The 21,310-nt window shown below is 43.7% G+C and overlaps 1 protein-coding gene across 1 annotated transcript in view; it reads left to right on the top strand.

Annotated features, from left to right (window-relative positions):
- The window catches only part of PHAX (phosphorylated adaptor for RNA export), a 29,214-nt gene extending 14,906 nt beyond the window's left edge, over nt 1–14,308 (top strand). Inside the window, exons 3-5 of the mRNA XM_054178672.1 lie at nt 9,018–9,138; nt 11,844–11,927; nt 13,470–14,308. Coding sequence (XP_054034647.1) covers nt 9,018–9,138; nt 11,844–11,927; nt 13,470–13,739 — 475 coding nt within the window. The 3' untranslated portion in view covers nt 13,740–14,308. The remainder of the gene's footprint in view (nt 1–9,017; nt 9,139–11,843; nt 11,928–13,469) is intronic.
- The last annotated feature ends 7,002 nt before the right edge of the window (nt 14,309–21,310 follow it).

Raw genomic sequence — 21,310 nt, 5'->3', positions numbered from 1 at the left:
AAGGAAAGGGATAGGGAACAGAGTTAACAACTTCATTAGTGGTATTTAAGGGAAGAGAGGAAGATAAACTTGGTGCTGTGGGTTGGAAAAGTGGCTGGTTTGGTTTGCCGAGCGATTCTTGAGTAGCGGAGCTGTCGGGATCAAAAGAAATTAGTTTTTCATCAGTTACTTGAGTTGGTGGTTTTAACTTTGCATCTGGTTTTCTTTGTTTCTTCTGCTCCGGTTGAGGATTTGCTCCTTCTGCAGCTGCTACAGCTGCCTTAAGCGGAGGTACCTGTGGATATAAACCTGGCTCCTTTTCCGTATCGGTGGAGCCCTGATCGAAAGGATCATCCAGCTCTGGGTCTGACTCAGAGCTGCTGTCCGCGTATTTTGCACTTGCATCAGGCAATGTCTTAGACTTCTTAAGGGGCACGTCAAACGGCCTCTTTCGCTGTTGAACTAGGAGCTTTTGTGACCGTGCTCTCATTGACGGGTCATCAGTGCCTATTCTTTCCTCCCCCGTGTGCCCTGCAGCCAGACCGCTTGTTTCTGCCTGTGTTGTGTTGTTTGTAGGAAGCTCATCCTGCTTCTGAGGGCCCGCATGGGTAATGGGAGTGTTTAGAGTCCCCGAGGGTGAAGTGCTGTTGGATTTACTCATTAGCGTGGTCAGCGCTAGCCATAGTATGCGCCACGTTATTAAAATGTCCGGTGAAAAATCATTCCCGGATTTTTGTGCTTCTGAGAGGGTCTCTCCAACCCTGTTCCACTCTGTTAATTCGTATGTCCCTGATTCAGGATACCAGGGGCAATTGCGATTTATCCACAGCAACAGAAGGGTAAGTTTTTGAGAGCTCAGTCTATACCCTTGCTCTTTGATAATTCGCATAAGCACATCATGGTGCAATTGCTGTGATCTCGTGGCTCCTTGGCCCATATTCTTCCCCGGCCGCAGTCCCCGTACCTGACCTGCAGTGTAGGGGATGGACGCGTCGTCTGCTCACTTCTCCCGTTCGGCTCACTGGGGGTGCAATCCGAGGATGAGTCTGAAGAAAGATCTCACTGAAATTCCCGATACGGGCGCCATTTTATCGGAAAGCATGCACGGACTCCCTTGTTGGTGAGGCAGGAATCGTTTATTGGTACAGAACAAGCAGCTTATATAGGAAAAATCAAACAGGGTAAGCAATTCCCTGACATTCTTGCACCACTGCTGCTAATTGAGTTTTCTCCTTTGATATGCAGCTGTCCATTGTTATCTTCATCCCATATCAGGTTGATCTTCTCCAGCATGGAGGCAAGTGTCCTCCTGTCTCGCACTTCAGGTTGTTTACCACGGTCAGCTCTTCTTTATCATCAAGCCATCCTTCCAGTATCAATGTCCTGTTGTTCTTGTCCTGAAACCTTCCATAGATACTTTCTGCTTTCCTACAATTTTCTTCCTACAAGACCTAGCAACATCCTTAAACTTTTCATGGGTTGCCTCACCTTTCTTCCAAAGATGATACACCCTCTTTTTTTCCCTTAGTTCTTTTAGAAGCTCATCACCCATCCAGGCTGGCCGTCTGCCCCAGCGGCTCCTCTTCTGGCGCATTGGCACAGCCTGATCCTGTGCCTTCAAGAGTTCCTCCTTGAAGTAGTCCCAGCTCTCCTGGACCCCTTTGTTTCTAAGGGCTGTCTCCCAAGGAACCTTCTGAGTTAGTTCCTTGAGCAACCTGAAGTCCGCCCTCCGGAAGTCCAGAGTGGAGGTCTTCTTGCTGCCCCTCTTAGCTTGACCGAATACTGAAAATTCAATTATCTCGTGGTCGCTGGCCCCTAAACAGCCTCCGACCACCACATCACCCACCAGCCCTTCCCTGTTGGTGAAGAGGAGGTCTAGCATAGCCTTACCCCTGGTAGGCTCACTCAGCACCTGGGATAAGAAGCTGTCCTCCATGCATTCCAAGAACCTCCTGGACTGTCTCCTCTCTGCTGTGTTGAGTTCCCAGCAGATGTCAGGCAGGTTGAAGTCGCCCATGAGAACAAGGTCAGGCGATCTTGAGACAGCCTTAAGCTGCCTAAAAAATGCTTCATCAACTTTTTCTTCCTGGTTGGGTGGTCTATAACAGACTCCAACCAGGATGTCAGCCCTATTAGCCTTCCCTCTAATTCTCACCCATAGGCACTCAACCTGATGATCCCTAATCTCCATCTCAATGGCATCTAGTGCCTCCCTGATGTACAGGGCCACCCCTCCACCCCTTCTTCCTTGCCTGTCTTTTCTGAAAAGCCTGTAGCCATCAATTGCAGCGCTCCAGTCATGTGAGTCGTCCCACCACGTCTCTGTGATGGCAACTACATCATAACTTTCCTGCTGCAGCAAGGCTTCCAGCCCCTCTTGTTTGTTACCCAAGCTTCGTGCATTAGTGTACATGCACTTCAGCTGGGCTGCTGGTTTCACCTCTGGCTCAAGCTTATCACCCCCAGACTCCTGCCTGGGGGGACTGGTTTCAGCCCCTTCCCCCTTCGAATCTAGTTTAAAGCCCTATCTATGAGACCTGCCAATTGCCTTCCTAGAATCTTTTTCCCTTTGAGGGATAGGCCATTTTCATACACTCTGATCTTTCCCCTCCTCTGGGACAGATGTGCTCCATCTGTTGCCAGCTGACCTGGTGCATTAGACAGTTTTTCAATATCGAAAAACCCAAAATTCTTTTGACTACACCAGCCTCTAAGCCACTTGTTGACTATGGCTGCTGTCCTGTTCCTTATGGTATTCCCTCCTGTAACTAAGGGTATAGATGAGAAAATTATTTGAGCACCTGACCCCTCAATGAGATCCCCCAGGGCCCTGAAGTCATTCTTGATAGCCCTGGAAGTTCTGGTTGCAACATCATCATTCCCTAACTGCATAACTAGTAATGGGTAGTAGTCAGAGGGCTGCACCAAACTGGGCATCCTTCTGGTAACATCCTTGACCATAGCTCCCGGGAGGCAACAGACTTCCCTGTGTGTAGGGTCTGGCCAACATATGGGGCCTTCTGTTCCCCTCAGGAGAGAATCACCAATGACAATTACCCTCCTCTTTTTTTTAAGGGAGCAGGTCCTGATACCAGGGGAAGGCTGCTTGGCCTTGGGCTGCTTAGCCTTGGGCTGCTTGGCCTCAGGCAAAAACCCAGATGGTATGTCCTCCATCAGAATCACCTCACCCTCGACCTCCAATGCCCTGTACTTGTTTTCCAAGGGCAGTGGGGAAGGTGTTGGGAGACAAGGAGGTTTAACTTTACTTCTTTTGAGAGGAATTTGTGTCCATTCCCCTCTGCTCTTTGAATAACCAGCCTCTGCCTGGGAGGCCTGCAGAGCCTGGTTACTCAGGTCTGTTACCCTTCTACAATCTCTTACATCTCTAAGTCTAGCAACCTCGTCCTTCAGGCTGGCCACTAAGTTAAGTAAATAGTCAATCTGCTCACATGTTATGCAGGAGTTGTCCCCAGTACCTTGCATCTCAAGCGCCAGGCTCCAGCACTGTCTGCAGCCAGATGCCTGGACACCTACCTCTTGCTTATGACACTTACCTACCTGCTTATATTCCCTCTCAGTCTGAGTCGAGACTGATTTCTTAAAGGCATTATTGCGGCGAGTTACCACCATGGCCAGCCCTGCCCGCGGCACCTGCTGGGCAAGTTTTAGAAAAAGCACAGTGGCGCACGCGTCTGAGCAAGAGGGCAGCTGAAATGGACCGGCCGTGCGGTGCCTGCGGCTTTTAAACTGCCGCGGCAACGCAGGGGACCGAGGCGAACCCGAACACGTGGAGATTCAGCAGGAGCCGGTCTCAGTCAAATGCCGAGCCAGCCGCGGGTCCTGCCAGATTCAAAAGGGGCAGTTAGTGGCTTATCCGGGGGGGTCCTGGCAGCAGTGTGCTCCCGAGGCGGGTTACCGCTGAAATGGACCGGCCGTGCGGTGCCTGCGGCTTTTAAACTGCCGCGGCAACGTAGGGGACCGAGGCGAACCCGAACACGCGGAGATTCAGCAGGAGCCGGTCTCAGTCGAATGCCGAGCCAGCCGCGGGTCCTGCTGGATTCAAAAGGGGCAGTTAGTGGCTTATCCGGGGGGTCCTGGCAGCAGTGTGCTCCCGAGGCGGGTTACCGCTGAAATGGACGGGCCGTGCGGTGCCTGCGGCTTTTAAACTGCCGCGGCAACGTAGGGGACCGAGGCGAACCCGAACACGCGGAGATTCAGCAGGAGCCGGTCTCAGTCGAATGCCGAGCCAGCCGCGGGTCCTGCTGGATTCAAAAGGGGCAGTTAGTGGCTTATCCGGGGGGTCCTGGCAGCAGTGTGCTCCTGAGGCGGGTTACCGATCTTTGCACCTAAACACACCATCAAATCAGAAATCTTTTGATGACACGTCCAGCGAAGTCCATATCTTGATCTGGGCGTCCACTCAAACAGTCTCTCATTCAAGCTCAAGTGTCAGTCCATTCCAGTTCTTCTCCTCTCATCTAATGGAACCTCCCGCGATGCAGAGTTCACTCTTCTGCAGTGCAAGGTCTTCATGGATCCGTTGGACATCCTGGTCACCTGGAAAAGCCTCACAACTTCTCAACCAAACCCTTTATTCCCATCTGTATTTACTCAGCGGCATATTTCCACCCCTGGGGATAGCCAGTCAGAACAATCAGGCTCTGCTGCTTCTCCACCCCTCCAGGAAAATAGCACGCTGAGCCTCTCTCAACACTGCACGGACCTATCCCAAGCCCAGTGCTGACCGCTTCCAGCCGCGGCCTGAGGCTACACAGATGCATGCCACAGGTACACCGCCCCCCCACTGGGCGTTCGCATACCGCAGATGTGGCAGCTCCAAGTACACAGCCCCACCCCGGGAGAGGGAGGGGCTGCTCCACAACCTGCTGAGAAGAAGGGAGGTGGAGCCAGGTGCTAGGCGCCATTTTCGGAACTCGTCCGAAAAATTCAGGGAAAAGAGTAGGGCCAGTCCTTGCAGCACTCCGAGTGGACGGCCCAAGCCGCCGTTGCCGCTCCGAGCGCATGGCTCGGCCCTCCGCCACCGCTCCGAGCGTATGGCCAGTCCCGCTGCCACTGCAGCCCAAGTGCAGGGCTCCAGCCACCTCTACCGCCATGATACAGAATCAAAATCGCCTCCACCCCTCGTTCATTCAAACAGCTCCTCCAGCGAAAACCATAAACGCATCCCCAGGGCCCTTGAGAACAGCTTTTGAACTGGAGTTCCCGTTCGCCCTTCTTGGGTATCGGGAGCCGGGCTCGCCTGCTCCGCCGCGGCTGGCCCTACCCTGCAGCAAGAACGGACTTGACTTTGATTTGCTTGCCGCTGCCCCCTCCCTCACTTCACCCCCCACCGCTTCTGCCACTCCGCAGAGAGTAAAGGTGGAGGAGGGGCAGGTCCCGCATTCTCAAGCGATGCCCCAATTCCGAAGGTTAAGAGCCATATGGGTTATACTTCTACAATCCTTTTTCAGTGGTGTAAGGGAAGAAAAATGTGTTAAATGTGGAACAAGAGTTAAAGATTTACTGATGGTCCTTGCTGATTTCTTGTATGTGATTACTTAGTATTGCCAGATATCGTAATACAGCAATTAGACAACTATTAACATCTTTACTGGTTCTTGGGGGCTTCTTATTAAGAATTTAAAAACTTTGAGCTTGTAATAATCCTTTCTTTGGTTTTTTTTGAGCTTCAGCAAAATAGGACAGAAGCCATTTTTTTTCTAATAGTTTGTAGTACTAGGACCACTGAACTGGATCAGGAGGGTTGCAGTCACATGCATCACAGGTTTGTGGTTTGATCTGTGCTGTGCCATCTGTGCCTGAATTGATAACATTTTTCATGCTGGCCCACACAGTGAACTGGAATTGAAGAGTTGACCATCTTATGCCATTTTTTGCCATTTACCTTGTCCAGTTCCTGTGGCAGTACAGAGCTGCATGTTGAAGCAATATGTAGGATGACTCTGCAGGATGACAATAAACACTGGGATAGACATTTAAATGTTTAGGCTGCTGCTACAACTAACAGAAGGTCTATTTAACTAGCTAAGGAACCCTGGTTATCTTAAACTTCTCTGCATCTTTGAGAAACATTTCCATCTCTTCCAGTAATTTAAAATTTGTGACTCAATCCATTAGCAGTTAAGAAAACATTTACCTTCTGATGACTTTATAATTTGTTGAACTCTGCGAGATGAAAAACAAAGTTAAACTGGTTGATAATAATTTTCATGATGTGGACAATTGTTACTGAAATGTGAGTGTTAACTTTAGTCATCCCGTTGAGGTAATTGAAGCTAGCCAGATTAAGTAGTTCTTCACCTCTGTAGTCAGACGCCTTCTGTTACGCAGTTATTTTAAGATGTGCCAACAAAAGGATACAGTTAGACTCATCTTCAGATGCAATGTTCCCCACCAGGTCCAATAAAGAATGGAGGTGGTTCTTGCCCCTTTTTTTAGCATTAATATATTTATGAAAATGCTTTTTATTGTCTGTCACAGAAGTGGCCAGATTGAGTTCTAACTGGGCTTTTGCATCTCATTTTTTTCCTACATGATCTAACAACATCCTTAAACATACCATGATTTGCCTCTCCCCCTTTCCAAAAGTGATCCACCCTCTTTTTTTTCTCTTAACTCCTTCAAGAGCTGCTTGTCCATCCAGGCCGGTCGCCTTCCCCACCAGCTCATCTTTCGGCACATGGGCACAGCCTGTTCCTGTGCCTTCAAGAGCTCCTGTTTGAAGGAGGTCCAACTGTCCTGGACCCCTTTGTTCTTAAGGGCTGCTAACCGGGGTACTGTCCAAATTAGTTGCTTAAATAAGCTGGTTTGCCTTCCAGAAGTCCAAAGTAAGGGTTCTGTTATTGCTCCTCCTTATTTCCCTGCATATTGAAAACTCCACTATCTCATGGTTGCTGCACCCTAGATAGCTGAGAACAGCAGGTCAAGCAGGGCCTGACCCCTGGTAGGCTCACTTAACAGCTGCATCAAGAAGCTGTCCTCCATATACTCTGAGAACCTTCTGGACTGCTTCCTCTCTGCTGAGTTAAGTTCCCAGCAGATGTCTGGCAGTTTAAATTTGCCCACAAGGACAAGGTCTGATGATATTGAGACAGCCTTCAGTTGCTTATAGAATATTTCATCAACCTCTTCATCCTGGTAGGGTGGTCTGTAACAGACTCCAATCAGGATGTCAGCTTTGTTAGCACTCAATCCTTTCATCCTCAACCTCAAGTTTGGTGGTATCAATGATTCCGTAATATACAGGGCCACCCCTCCTCCTCTTCTCCCTCGCCTGTCTCTCCTAAAGAGCTTGTGACCACCCAACGCAATACTCCAATAGTGTGAATCATACCACCATGTTTCTGTAATGGCAACTACATCATGGTTTTCCTGGTGAACCAAGACTTCCAGTTCCTCTTGTTTGTTACCCATACTGTGTGCGTTGCTGTGCATGCACTTCAGTTGGGCTGCTGATTTCTCATCTAACTCTGGTTTATGTCTCTCTCTCTCCTCTCCAGAGAGACTGGTTTCATCACCTACCCTCTTCAGACCTAGTCTAAAGCCCTCCCAGTGAGCCCTGCCAACTAGTGCTAGAGCCCTCTTGCCCTTTCTAGATAAATTCACCCCATCTAGGTCCAGGTCAGGTGCGGTAAAAGTTGCCCCTTGATCAAAGAACCCAAAGTTCCACTGCTGGCACCATCCCCCGAGCCAATTGTTGATGGCATGGGTTCTTCTGTTCCTTTCAGTGTACACCCCTGCCACTGAGGGAACTGAGCAGAACACCACTTGAGCTCCTGCCCCATCAATCAATTGTCTGAGGGCCTTGAATTCTTTTTTGATTGTCCTGGTACCCTTCTTATCAATCTCATCACTTCCAGCTTGGATTACCAGCAAAGGGTAATAGTCAGAGGGCTGGATTAGCTTTGCTAGTCTCCTGGTGATGTCCCTTACCCAGGCCCCAGGTAGGCAGCAGACTTCCCTGTGGGATGGGTCAGGACAATTTGTAGGACCCTCTGTTCCCCTCAGGAGAGTCTCCAACAACAATTACCCTCCTCTTTTTTCTTTATGGCACTAGTCCTGATGGTTGGGACTGATTTGCTTTAGGTGTCTCCTTAGAAGGTTCCTCTCCTGCCATCTCATCCACATTGCCCTCAGCCTGCAGGGCCTCATACTTTCTGTGCAAGGGTAATGGGGGAGGCAGAGAGGGCCAGGATGGATTCCCCGTGCTTCTCCTAACAGGGATCTGTATCCATCCCCCCTCTGTTTCTGGGGGGACCTCCCTCAAGAGGGGAGGTCTGCAGAGCCTGCTCCCACATATCTAACTCCCTTTTGCATTCCCTTATTATTCTGAGCCTTGATACTTCATCCTTTAGCTCAGCCACCAGAATGAGAAGATAATTCACCTGGTCACACCTCACCCAGGTGTTGTCTCCTTCACCCTCCATTCCAAGTGCCAGGCTCCAACATTCTCTGCAGCTAGTAGCCTGATACCTGCATGCTTGTGCACCGGCTCTGTCTGGGTACCTACCATTTTTCTAATAGCCTTTGGCCGAGTTGTTACCATGGCTAGATCCTTTCAGGTGGGTGAGATAATGTTTGGGGGATTTTATTGTTTGTTGTTAAATATATATATTCCACCCGACTACTATATTTTGCCCAAGCTACCAGCGAGGCTCCTGCTCTGTCAGCTGACCCGGCACGTGCCGCTATTTGCAGTCCAGCCAGAAGGCTCTCTTGGCGAATGGCTCAGCCCTCCCGCCTTTACAGTTCCCGCAGCTGACGTCATGATCTCGAGCAGGCACACAAGAGATCGACCCTGCCGGTCCTCCCTTGTCTGCTGAGGTGCTCCCGCTCCAAAAAGAAACCAAAATAGAGACCTCTCAGCTCAAGCATGCTGGTCCCGGTCCCGAGGCAGCTCTCTAGCCAAAACGGCCAATTTTCTGTCCCACAGAATAAATTACTTATTGTGGAAGTTCTGTGATCAGTTTTACTGGAGCAGTTATACTGACAATAAATGTGCCTTTTTCCTCTTTCAGGCTTTGTGAGCCAAAGAAAGATTTAATTGCCAGAGTGGTGAAAATACTTGGGAAAAGAAAAGCTATTGAACTGCTTGTGGAAACAGCTGAAGTGGAACAAAATGGTGGACTGTTCATAGTGGTAAGAAAAACATGATACTGTGGGTTTGTGGGGCACACAGAGAGGTTTTTATTTGTATTTCCATAGTACTGTTACACAGCTTTTGTGTTAAACTGGTTTTTCCCAGAGTTTCATGGCCTTCCCTTGCCATGAAACTTGGGTAATAATTACTAATTATTCATTTGAACAATATTTAAGTAAATAATGAGGTGAATGAACCTGGAAATTGCCCAGTTTTCTGTATCAAGATTAGTATCTCATGTGCAGTGACAGCATTGTGTCTGTTGCTCTGCTTCTCCTTGGGTTCTTTCTTTGACAGACTTAACAGTGAAGCATTCCAAAGCTTGAGTAAAATTTTTTTTGAAGTTAGAATCAAGGTGAAGCCTCTGGCATATTGCCTCAGTAAGGCAAGTGGTTGTTTAATAGCACCAACCTATCCACTGAGTTAATCAGAGTGCCATCAGAGGTCAACATACTCTGTGGAGAGCTTTTTAAATGTCACATTTGAGGAATAACACTCAAAAGGGACTCTTATAGCTTTACTGAAGAACCATTGGCTTGTGTGTCGGTAAAACAAAACTGAGTACTGATTTCAGTTACAAATTATGGTAAAAATATTATACATAATGATTACATTTTCAATTTATCAGTGTTTTTTGTTTGTTTTATTAAATCACTGAATTACAGAATCATTTCAGGTGGTAATTACTTGTAAAATCTAACCATTATCAGACTACAAAGTCTGGTGCTAAACAGTGCTGCTTAGCAGAAGCTTCCTATGCTCACTGTTTGCTCAACTTGGTGTTGTCTGCAAACTTACTGAGGGTGCACTCAATCCCAGACTCATCCAGATCATTGATAAAGATAATTAAACACAACTGGTCCAAATACTGAGCTGTGTGGGACACTGTTTTTGACTGGCTGCCAATTGGGGTTAATTCCATTCACCACAAATTTTTGGGCCCAGCCTTGTTTAACTCAGCAAATCACCTAGCCATTCAAGCCATGAGCAGACTGTTTCTCCAGGAGGATGCTATGGTAAAGTGTCAAATACTTTACTAAAGTCCAGTTGAACAACATCCACAGCCTTGCCCTCGTCCACTAAGCGGGTCACCATGTCATATGAGGAGATCAGGACCTGGCCATGAACCCATGCTGATTGGGCCTGAGCGCCTCATGCACATGCTGCATAAAGGCTGCTCCATGACCTTCCCTGGGACTGAGGTCTGCCTGACAGGTCTGTAGTTCCCTGAGGTCTCTGCCAGTGCTTCTTGTATATGAGTGTCACATGATAACGTGGGAAAAGTTCAAAAGAAAAAAAAACCCCAAATGGTAGGGAACTAATAAGTACTTCCAGGCATTTGCATATAGTTTTGAGTTCAGTGATTGGAAGAAGAGAGGAGGAAACCAAAACAACCAAAAAAAACCCAAAACAAAGCAGAAAACCAAACAGGAAAGAGCACAACACTACATCCTCCCCAAAATAAGCAACAACTTTCCAGCGGGTAACTCATCTTAAAATCAGCTTGTTGTCTGTAGGATGACAAATGTGGCATCTGCTGACTCAAGAGCATATTTTAAAAATTATCTCTGTTCTTGCAACTTCTGATCTTTTTTAATTTTTTTTTTTTTTATTTAGCAAAAAGTATCACATTTAATACAATACCAGCACTGGAGTAAGCGTTCAGTATTATATACTATGAGTGCTAATTGAAGTATAGGATGTTAATCAATGCTTATAATTTACAGAAGTTTCAAAACCAAAAGTTTCATGCTTCAGTATGGCACACTGCACCACCGCTGTTACACCAAAAACTGTTAAGCATGGTAGGAGTGGTCTAGATACAAAACCTGATACACAACATGTGGCCATTTGACACTGTGCCTTTAAGAAAGGGGCACACTGGCTAAATGTTTATAAAATATTTCGGTATTCTAAACGAATTTCATTGGCCAAGTATTGTGGGAGGTGAGGTTAGTCCCAGCGCAGCTGGAACTTTCTCTCAGTCTTCCTTTCTTCGCTGTCCCTCTCGGCTGGATCTGCTTCTGGGCTCCTTGCCAAGAGATAAGAACTAACTCCCTGTGCGTAGGCCTCTGTCTGCTGTACTAACTCCCCTTTCTTCTCGTCTTCTACCTCTTTGGGGGAGAAGGGAGGTAGGGGGATGAAGGGGGCACAGGGGGAAGCCCCCTCTGTGGGGGGTCTGGTTTCTGGTTGAGTTCATTTGCTGTATATTCCTGTATATATTGTAAAATACCTGTATTTGTTGTGTTACATATAATCTGTTTCCTTGTAAAATATACTCTCATTTCTCCGACTGGGTTTAGCCGTGGTCTCTTTCTCAGTGGGGGAGGGAAAGCAGAGCCTTTCCTTTCAAACCACCACACAACACTATTGCAGATAGTTGTGAGAGTAAGTAGAATACTCTTCACATTCTGTTTCTTTGCTGCCCAAACCAGAGATGATTATGTAGCTGAACACTTTTGATACTCTCTTCTAAAGCTATTTTTTTTGTAACCTCATGGTTTACCTATCCAAATGTAGCAAGCTGTTTGTTTGCCTTATTAGTTCAGTCACAAACAAAATATAGCCAGGGTTGGTTTTATGTAGTACCTAATACAGCAGAACATAATTATTTTTTAAAAATAGCATGGTCATGGATGTATTTTTTTATATGAACACTAAGATGTTAAACTTGCTATTACTAATTATTTTTTTTCTTATTAAGAATGGCACTAGGAGGAGAACACCAGGGGGCGTTTATTTAAACCTATTGAAGAACACACCCAGCGTCACAGAACAACAAATCAAGGTAAAATTGCCCGGAGTGCAAACAGATGTACAAAGTAAATTTTGGGGGTTTTCTGCTAGAAATATTGTGATTGTATCCTTTTCAGAATTCTGGCAAATTTAACACTGTTTTCCATAGGAACCATCTTTTCAAATTCAAAATACAAGGGAAAATAAAAAGCCCACAAAAAAATTTAATTGCCATTCACGCTAGCCACAGAGAACACTTTTTACATATAGCCAGTGTCAAAAATCTGTTGAAGGTTATGAGACTGCAGAGTTCCAGCATTGGATTTTCCTTAATTTGCGTATACTGCATCATTGTACATGAATAGTATTGTTGCCCTGTAAGCTCCAGCTATAGCACCAGGCAGTATTTCCCATTAAGTCTGAACCTAGTCTGAATTGCTAGAGATAGATGGCATTTTCTTCGCTCAGTTAACAGTTTGGGTTCTTTCTTGGTATTTGCCACTTCATTAAAAATTTTTATTGAAAGACAGACCTGTTTATTTTACTTCTGTGGCTTCAGATAACTGTAAACCTTCCTGACATCTTGTAGTGAGAACTGAGGAACCTATCATTATGAATTGTAAATGTTGGGGTTTTTAAAAACACAAACCTTTCATTTCTTACAGTAGTCACCAAAAAAATGCAAGTTTGATCATTTCCCCCATCATTAAAAAAAAAAAAAGCCACAAATTTGCTCTTTACCTCTGCTCCATGCCATTGTAATGCTGTGTCCCGTTCTTGTCTCGCTGATAGTGTTTAATGATTCAGCAGTTTGCACTCAGTGAACTTGATTGAGACATTTGTCATACAGACCTGTGGGAAAAGTATCCCTAAATCTGTCATTGTAGAAGTCCTCATGTATACAACATTCACATGTTTTGGGGGATGAAGAAGCATTCATGTTTTCTGTACGCAGTTGATGTAGGTTTCTTCAAAATGAAAGACCAGGGAAAGAAAGGTGCATAGCAGCTTTGAGGTCTGCTACACTGAATTCTTCCCCCTTGAAATATGGGGGAACTGGTAACAGTCCTATTCTGCAGTAGACAAGATGTTACTGGCAGTTACAACTGTTCGACAGTAAAGCTCTTGATACCTGGAGTCAACTTCTGATCTTGTGTCCAGGAGAGTTTTCTCGAGTTGTCACAGAACCTTTGACTGTATTTTCTCTAGAGGTCCTTCTTACATGTCAGCACAACTTGTTGGTTTGCCACCCATTCAGTTTTGTTTATTTGTTTGGGGTTGTTGGGTTTTTGGTTGGGGGTATTTTTTAACTATCAGCAAAATTGAAAGGAGAATTTAATGATATTAATGTAAATAAATTTAGAGATTGCTGAGAAGCTATGTAATAAAATCACTGATGGAGTATTACCCTTAAGTTTAATGTGTCTTCCTACTATTGATAATATGTATCTCAGTTAAATTTTATTGACCAGTATTTGTAATTTTTTTTAAAAGCACTTCTTTGTGTTTTCTTGATTCTATGATTCTGTGATTCTTTATGAAATACTAGTAAAAAGAATATGCCAAACTTTTTGAATGTTTGTTTTCTTTCAAGGAAATATTCTATCTGGAAAACCAGAAGGAGTATGAGAACAAAAAAGCTGCTAAAAAGAGGAGAATACAAGTTCTAGGAAAGAAAATGAAAAAAGCCATTAAAGGCCTTAACCTGCATGAATATGATGATGCATCTCGTGAGACTTTTGCTAGTGATACAAATGAGGCTCTGGCTTCCCTGGATGATCTACAGGAGGGGCATCATGAAGCAAAGATGGAACCTGAAGATAGTATTGAAATTGACAATGCTCATGATTTGGAGATCTTCTAATTACTAATGTTCTTGATAAAAAAAGTCTATAAAACATTAAATGAGGCTTTCTCATTCTCCCATGGCTTCTTGTTTTCGTAAGATATATGGGAAATATTTGATACTGAAGACCTTGACATAATTCTTAGCTAAATTGAACAGCATGGAAGACATTAGTTGTCATATTTGCTGAGTCCTCAAAAACTCTTACATTTATTCTGTATAATAGCTCTGCATCACTGTGTTTGTTTCATAGAAACTTACTTTAGCCAGATGTTAGGTTTGTAAGTTAAAGATATGTTTTAATTGAATACATCATACTTAATTTGCTGAAGCTAACAAAGTCATCAAGCAAGCAATGTTCCTCATTACAGCTCAATAGAAAAACAGTGTAAAGTTAGTGTTGATAATAAAAGATCATATGGTTTTTCATATGGCTATGTGTTGACAGGAATAGCAGTGTTTATAGGATTAAGACCTGTAAAAGGAGATTAGTTTGTAAAATAATTTAAGGCCAGTGACCTTTGAATAACAGCCTTGTAAATAAGCACTATTGAAAAATGTATGTTTTAAATTTCTGAAGCAGTTTAATCCTTGTGCTACACTAGCAGTTTGAGCTTTTTACCTGTTCCCTGTAGACTTTTTTTTTCATTATTAGAAACATAAACAACTTATACTGATCTTTATTTGAAAACAGATGTAACTGAATGCTTTCAGAGTAGTGGGGTGTTACTAATCTGCACTCCCCTCGAGGGTCTGTAGCCTCTACATACAGCTGTAAACCCCTTTACCTGGAGTTCTTGTTTTCATGCTTATGTGTGTGGTAGGATAAAGTACTGTGAGGCTTGCAGAAGTCTGGAAGCTTTTCTATGCTGACTTTTAAGGAAACAGTATGCAAAATACTACTTTTTACTTGATGCAGAAGACTGTTGTGTAGTTTGTAAGTTTAACTGAAAACAACTTTTATATTGAATGATTTTAGTACAATCCAAGAATATGTGCAACACTGATATGTATGTTTTCTAAACTACTTTGTTGCTAGTAAGTTCTGTTTTCTGTGACTAGGCACTGTCATGCAGTATAAAATACTTCTGAATAATTTTTGGCATTGGAATAAGTTGTCCCAGGGAGGTTGGTGGAGTTGCCAGTTCCAGAGGTGTTAAAGAAATGTGCGCACAAGGAGATAGGTAGCAGCACTATCTTAATTTGTCGTATTCTTGTAAAGTCCTGATAGCTTTCTTCTGTTCCTCCTGCATCTGTTGGAGGAGACCCTATTATTTTTTTTCTCTTGTCTTTCTAGAGGTGTTACTTTTTCTTTCAGTTCCTAAAAAAGTGTTCCTATTTGCCTGATACATACATAGAATTCTCAACTCTAGCAAGATAAATAATCCCCATGCCTACAGTGAACTAAGATTTTGCAGAAGGAAAAATTTTTGATATACAGTCCCTCCCTCTCTCCCAGGGAGAGATAAATGTAGAAATAGGCCCATGGGCCATCAGGGAAAGTGTGCTGAAGATAAATGTGAATAATAAGCTGAAGTAAATGAACGTGTGAAATACACTCCACAAATGACAACAGTTGCTTTCAACTATCCAAATACCCTCCCTGTAGAGCTGTCAGCCCAAACCAGATGCATATATCTAAGAAGAGGTGTCATTCAGTTAGTTTTGTCTTGTGATTCTTTTGCCAACACTTCATTGTGTAAATACTAACCTGCCAAGCCTACAGACTGGCAAGTGGGCAATCCAAAGGAAAAAAAAAAAATTGCAAAGGTTTGAGTATCTTACAAGTTTTTCAGAAAGTTTTTCATATTGTGTATACCTGTTTGACTTCTGTTTTACGTGATACAAGTTTGTCTGTTGTAATGTTACTCTAGATATTTCATCCCTTTTAAAGTATGATGCAGCTTTGTTTGGGCTACTGCCTTGAAAAATGTTTTATTCACAATTGCTCTATCTTCATAATTGTTTTTTTTCAATCAGACTAATAAATCCAATGGACAGAAGCTGACTTCAAAGTTATAGGTACTTATTAATAGAAATACAAAATTATCACAGAATCAAATGAGAAAAAGGGCTTTGAGGATTTATACATAATTATTGTCAGTTTACGGTTTTGTACATAGAAATACTGATCTCTAAACAGTGTTATTTTTCCTTAAATGTTTTCAAACAAAAAAACCACCTTGTATTTATGTTTACTTGGGGATATATAAATAAAATGTGTCTTTCTCCTGGCAAAACTTTGTCACGGTGGATAAAAATCTGTGGTCAATAGAATCTTCTTTTCTGTAGAAGGCAATAAAAATCACCTAATGCATCATTGCTGTTGAGTCTATTTAGCTGCTCCAAAAACTTGTACTCTCTTCTCCCATTTTCACTTGGGTTTGATTTTTAATGCTGCTGTTCTGAGCTATTTTCTGTGAACTGCTTAATTTCTTACATTATCCAGACTTGCCCCAGTGAAAGGCATTGAGGATTAGTTTCTATGCAATAACATCTACAGTACCTTTCAAAAGTCTGATGCTTCAATAAAGACTTTTAACAAAATCTTCGGAGGTAAACTGAACTTTTTGGTGACCAAGTAGTTGTTCTGCAATGAATTGTTGATCATATGGTGCTCTAGTTTAGTGCTTTCAGTTTGCTGTGAAAATGTCTAAAAATACCAGGTTTTGTAAGGAGAATGGTAGAGTCACATTCCTTTTTCTTAAGGATTAATAAGCATTTTGACAAAAGGAGTAGTTTTAATAACTGAGAGTAAGAGAATGCTGTGTACAGAATTGACTGACAGTAGCCAGTACCACAATTTCATACCAGTCTCTTCAAGAGTTACAAGCTGAAGATGTTCTTGGGTTCCTTTGTCTAATGCAGCTGCAGGCATGTATGCTCCCAGTTGAGCCAAGAGAGTATAGAGCAGCTGAATACCTGAGTATTGCAGTTGTAAAGCTGTAGCCATCATTGCAATTTTCAGAATGATTGAATAAAGACAGGGCCAAGCAAGCAGGAAATGTCAGACCTTGAGGATTCTCTAACATTGTATAGAACTGAATAGATAAATTTTTTTGCCTCCATTTCTCCCTGCCATGGCAGTCTGGTTCCACTACCATGAATTTTCTCTGCTCAGCAACTGTCTCTGCCAGGGTTGGCAACCCTGTAAGTCTCCTATAAAGTCTGGGATGAGCACTATGCCAAGTTGCCTAGTCTCTGGGCAAACCGTTTTCTTCACTGCCTCCCTTGTGTCCTTCCTCCTTGTTGCAGTTTGAGCTGGGTGCCCCCCTGATGTGTTCACTTCCTGTGTCCAGAAGTCCAGCCCAGAGGGATGGACACAGGAAATTGTGTGTATTTCCTACCATAATTCTTTGCACCACTATAAGATCCAGTGCGGGGTCTAGCAGCACTTTCTCTTGTCTTCCTCCTCCGCCAGCCGGTAACTGGGGGAGATGTCTGCTGGCTGTGGGCCTGGCTAGGCCCAAGGCCACGGGGGGGGGGGGGGGGGGGATGGGCAGTCTCAGACCTGGCCAGCTGAGACTAGCCCATCAGAGGGAGGGGAAGAAGGACCCCTGAGGGTCTTGGGTGTACCCTCAGGTGGGAATGGGATGCCTCTGGGTTTGTTTTGGGATCTTTCTTTGTCACTGCACTTTGGGTTTTCTGTAACATTCACTGCTTTCTATTTAAACTTTCATCACTTTTGCAATCCGTTTGTCTGTTTTTATTCCTGCCCGTGGTGGGAAGAGAGAGGGGCTGCCTCAACCCAGCACACTCCTGCTGTACGTATTTTCCATCAGTCCTCAGTCAAATGAATCCTTAGCAGAGAAATGGTTCCACATGTGGTGGACACAGGCTTTCTGTAATTTTCTCTGTACCCCAGGCACAGAGAGGAATGTGTATACAAGGCAAGCTTTGAAGTAGCCTTTTAGCTATGAGGTGAGGAATTAAACAGATTAAATCAGGTACAAAATGAGTTGTTCATGTAACTCAAATATCACTGCTGATATCTAAAAAATCATAGTCTACACCCAAGAAATTTCTTAAGAGTGTATCATGGATTGAGTTGAGCCTGCTGCTAATCCTTGTACCACACTGCAGTCAGCTTCAAAAATGAAGTGCTAGCTGGAGCAAAGTGTTACAGGGCTTGGGAAGAATGGCTTAGATTGGAAGGGACCTTAGGGTGGAGATGAGAGGTGCATTGTGTAGTTAGGTGCACAAGACTCAGCTGCCAGCTGGGCCTAGACCACAACAGTTCTTTTTGGCACAATGGGTTAAGATAATGAAAAAGCTTATCAAAGATTGTTGAAACCATTTTGTTACGGTTATGTTATACATTAGTTAAGTAGTGTAGGTTCATGATGTGAATCCTGTGCTCTTTGTGCTTTCTGTATTCCCTCTGGTGATGCTTCATCATCTTGGGGAAATGGATCAGGTCTATGACATGGCTGCACCAGATTATTGACATGTGATATAGCACTGGTAACGGGGTTAAGCTGGTCTCTGGATATGGCATTCTTGTTCATTGGAGGGCTCACCTCCTTTACAGGTGAGACAGGGGAGAAGACTTTCTTAGCTTTTGAGAATCTTGAATATTCTTGGGGTGTCTGAGCCAGCATGCACTTTGTTGCTGTGACTGCTGAATGTGTCCCAGGTCTTGTTTAGGGTTACTTGAATTCTTTCCAAGAATAACACCCAGAAATCTGCCCCCAGGCTGGATAGTGATGAGTGGCAGGGTGCATAGAAGAGTATGGGCAAGTACCTAGGCCAGTGGTCACCTGCAATGATTTGGAATTTGCACCCTGAACAAGTGCAGAATCCTCATCAGCTAGTAAAATATAGGGAAAAGGTATGCTGTCAGCCTGGTAATTCCTGAGATGCAAATTACTGCAATGTGCTGGGGTCTTGCCCATGCCTTCTGAATCTTGTTCAACACTCTTCGGTGCCCTCAAGGGGCAGAAAAGGTCTCTGGGCCTAAAGACAGGCCAGCAAGTGCTGTGGGAGTGCTTTTTTACGTCTCTTTTAGGGCTTCTCCCAGTAGTTCTCCATATCTCTCTCTCATTGTATCCATTGCATCAGGGGCCAGCTGCATACATTGGCCATGACTCCCTTTGTGTACTGAGCTGACACATTCCCCTGTGTGACTTCCTGTTGTGAAACTGACACAAAGCTGGTTTTAAGAATTTAAAAGTAAATGACAGCTTGAAGTATCAGTCTGGCAGAAGTATACAGGTGAGTAAAGAACAAAATAAACAAACAAAACCAGCAAAAAACAACAAACCAGAACCCAAGACCCTGAAGTGTCTTCAATCCTCCTTAGGCTGTGATTTCCTTCCAGATGAACAGGATGCTATAGTATTTCTAAACCCTCAGTTTCATCCTTCTGTATCAGTTTCTTCTATTCACTGATTTCAGGTGTTCTACCGTTTTCTTCACATGAAGTTTATTCTGCTGCTTCCTGTTTTATTTTCTTCACTGCAACAGGAATTAATGAGTCACATAACTTTCTACTCTTGACTTTTGTACCTTTTCAACATCAACATTTTGTCAAACTGGCACTACTTAACTATTTTAATTTTGTCATCCTGGTTGTTGTCATGACAGGCCAGTCTTGCAGGGAAAAAGGCTACGCATAAATGGTAGAACTTCCTCACTTTACATTGCTCTCCTCATTAATACTGAATTGTAGTGGACTCTGTAGATTTAACTCCATGCGCTTAGAATGGTAATCTCTCTCACGAGCAAGGAGGAAGTGAAAGGAAGGATCATGACTGTATTATGTCTGCAGCTTCTCAGAAGATTGGTTGGTTTGTTCATTTTTGGGGGTTGGGGTATTTTGGGGGGCGGGGAGGGGTGCCTTAAGTTGCTGCTGTTTTCATGATACGCACTTCAAAATACTAATTAGAGTACTGCTCCTATGCAACTCCCTACATGGAAAAGGGATGAAAATGGCAAGGCCCGCTGCATGAGAAGAAAGCATAATGGAGTGACTGCATTACCAAAAAAAAAAAGAGAAAGAAAAACAAAAAGATCACGAGAACCCCGAAAAACCCTCCCCCATCCTTTATTACTTAGCTTTTAATTTTGCTTAACCGGGAACTCTTTAGGGATTACATAACAAATATGTCACTACATACTGCCAGGACCTTTGCTAGGTGTAGCAAAGCTGCAGTTAATTTTGTCTTGCCCATCTATCCAGATGAAAATGAGTACTGCTGCTGTTGTAGAAAGTTTGCTGTAATGATCCAGTTTTAAAATTTCTAATCAAAGTTTGGACTTGCTGTAGCAACGACAGGCTCAAATAGTGGAAGAAAAAAGCAACATTTGTCAGGAGAAGCCTTCCATCTGCAAGTTTGTAGTTCAGACTAGAAATGGGAACACCATCCACCTTCCTGTTTCTATGGTTTAGGAAAAAAACCTGAGAATATTCAATGTGCTTTTTTCCACCATGGGTGTGGTAGTGTGAAGGTTTAATCCTCCCACCACATAAAGCACAGCTAACTCAGTCGGAGAAGTGAATGAAAAGCTGTATTTTACAAGCAGGATGAAATGCAATGAATATATACAAAATATACAGTATTTACAGTATGTACAAAAATATACAGGAAAGAACGTAACACAGAAAAACCCTCCCAAGGAGAATACCCCCTTGGGTTCCCCTCAACACCCCTCTTTCCCCCCTGTCTTGTCCAAGCTAACTAGACGAAAAAAGGAGGGGAAAAGGGAAAAAAAAGAAATGGATAGTAAGGGAAAAATCATTAGTTCAAAGCAGTTGTTAAGAAAGTTAGTTTTCTTATCAGTTTCAGCCCAAAGTCAGTTGCATGCAGGCTGGCCAAGAACAAAAGAAGAGACTGAAGACTGTAAGTTCTTAAAGCTACATTCTACTAATCTACCAATGAAATTTGTTTAGGATTATCTCCTTTTGTTCTCCTTTTTACACCAAAACATTCAGCTAGAGAATTCTGTAGCTGTCCTTTTCTTAAAAGCACAGCCTAACCTGTCACACATGGGTTTAATGCAAAAAGGCACGTGTGTGACTGCATCTTGTCAGACTATTGGTTGTGACTTCATCAGTCAGTTTTGCTGTATTTGTGTGTCAAGCAGAGAAACTAGTAAATGTATTTGCTAAGCTGGGCCATATTTTCTTTCTGCCTGCTTCAGTTTGCCTTCTTCAGGTAAAACAAGCTGTCTTTAAACAAACAAACAAAAAGGAAATTTAAAATAACAGAGACAAGCTGGGACAAGTCCTTGTGCTGCTCTGCATTGTCTGACCTATTGTCAATCCAAGTTGCTACTTAATTCTGTGTCAGCCTAATTTTTTGTTTCGTGAAACAAACCCCAAAATAGTACATGCTTTAAAATAACACTTCTTTGGCATGCCAGCTTTCTGGGGTATCTCCCAAATAGTAGTAACAGAATTATGAAGAAAACTTGCCTAAAGCAAACATGTAGGTATTAAGCCAGTGTCTGCCTGTGTCCTGACCCAGCTAGAATTGCTTTGTTTCTGTGCCCCTGATTAGTATGCTTTCTCTTAACGTGGAACTCTGCTTACACGCACATTCAGTTTTGTATCAGATAGCTAATTGCCTTTGAGAAAATGGGGGGGA

Source organism: Dryobates pubescens, chromosome Z, assembly GCF_014839835.1.
Source record: "Dryobates pubescens isolate bDryPub1 chromosome Z, bDryPub1.pri, whole genome shotgun sequence".
Taxonomy (NCBI): domain Eukaryota; kingdom Metazoa; phylum Chordata; class Aves; order Piciformes; family Picidae; genus Dryobates; species Dryobates pubescens.
This window is presented reverse-complemented; position numbering and strand designations above follow the sequence as displayed.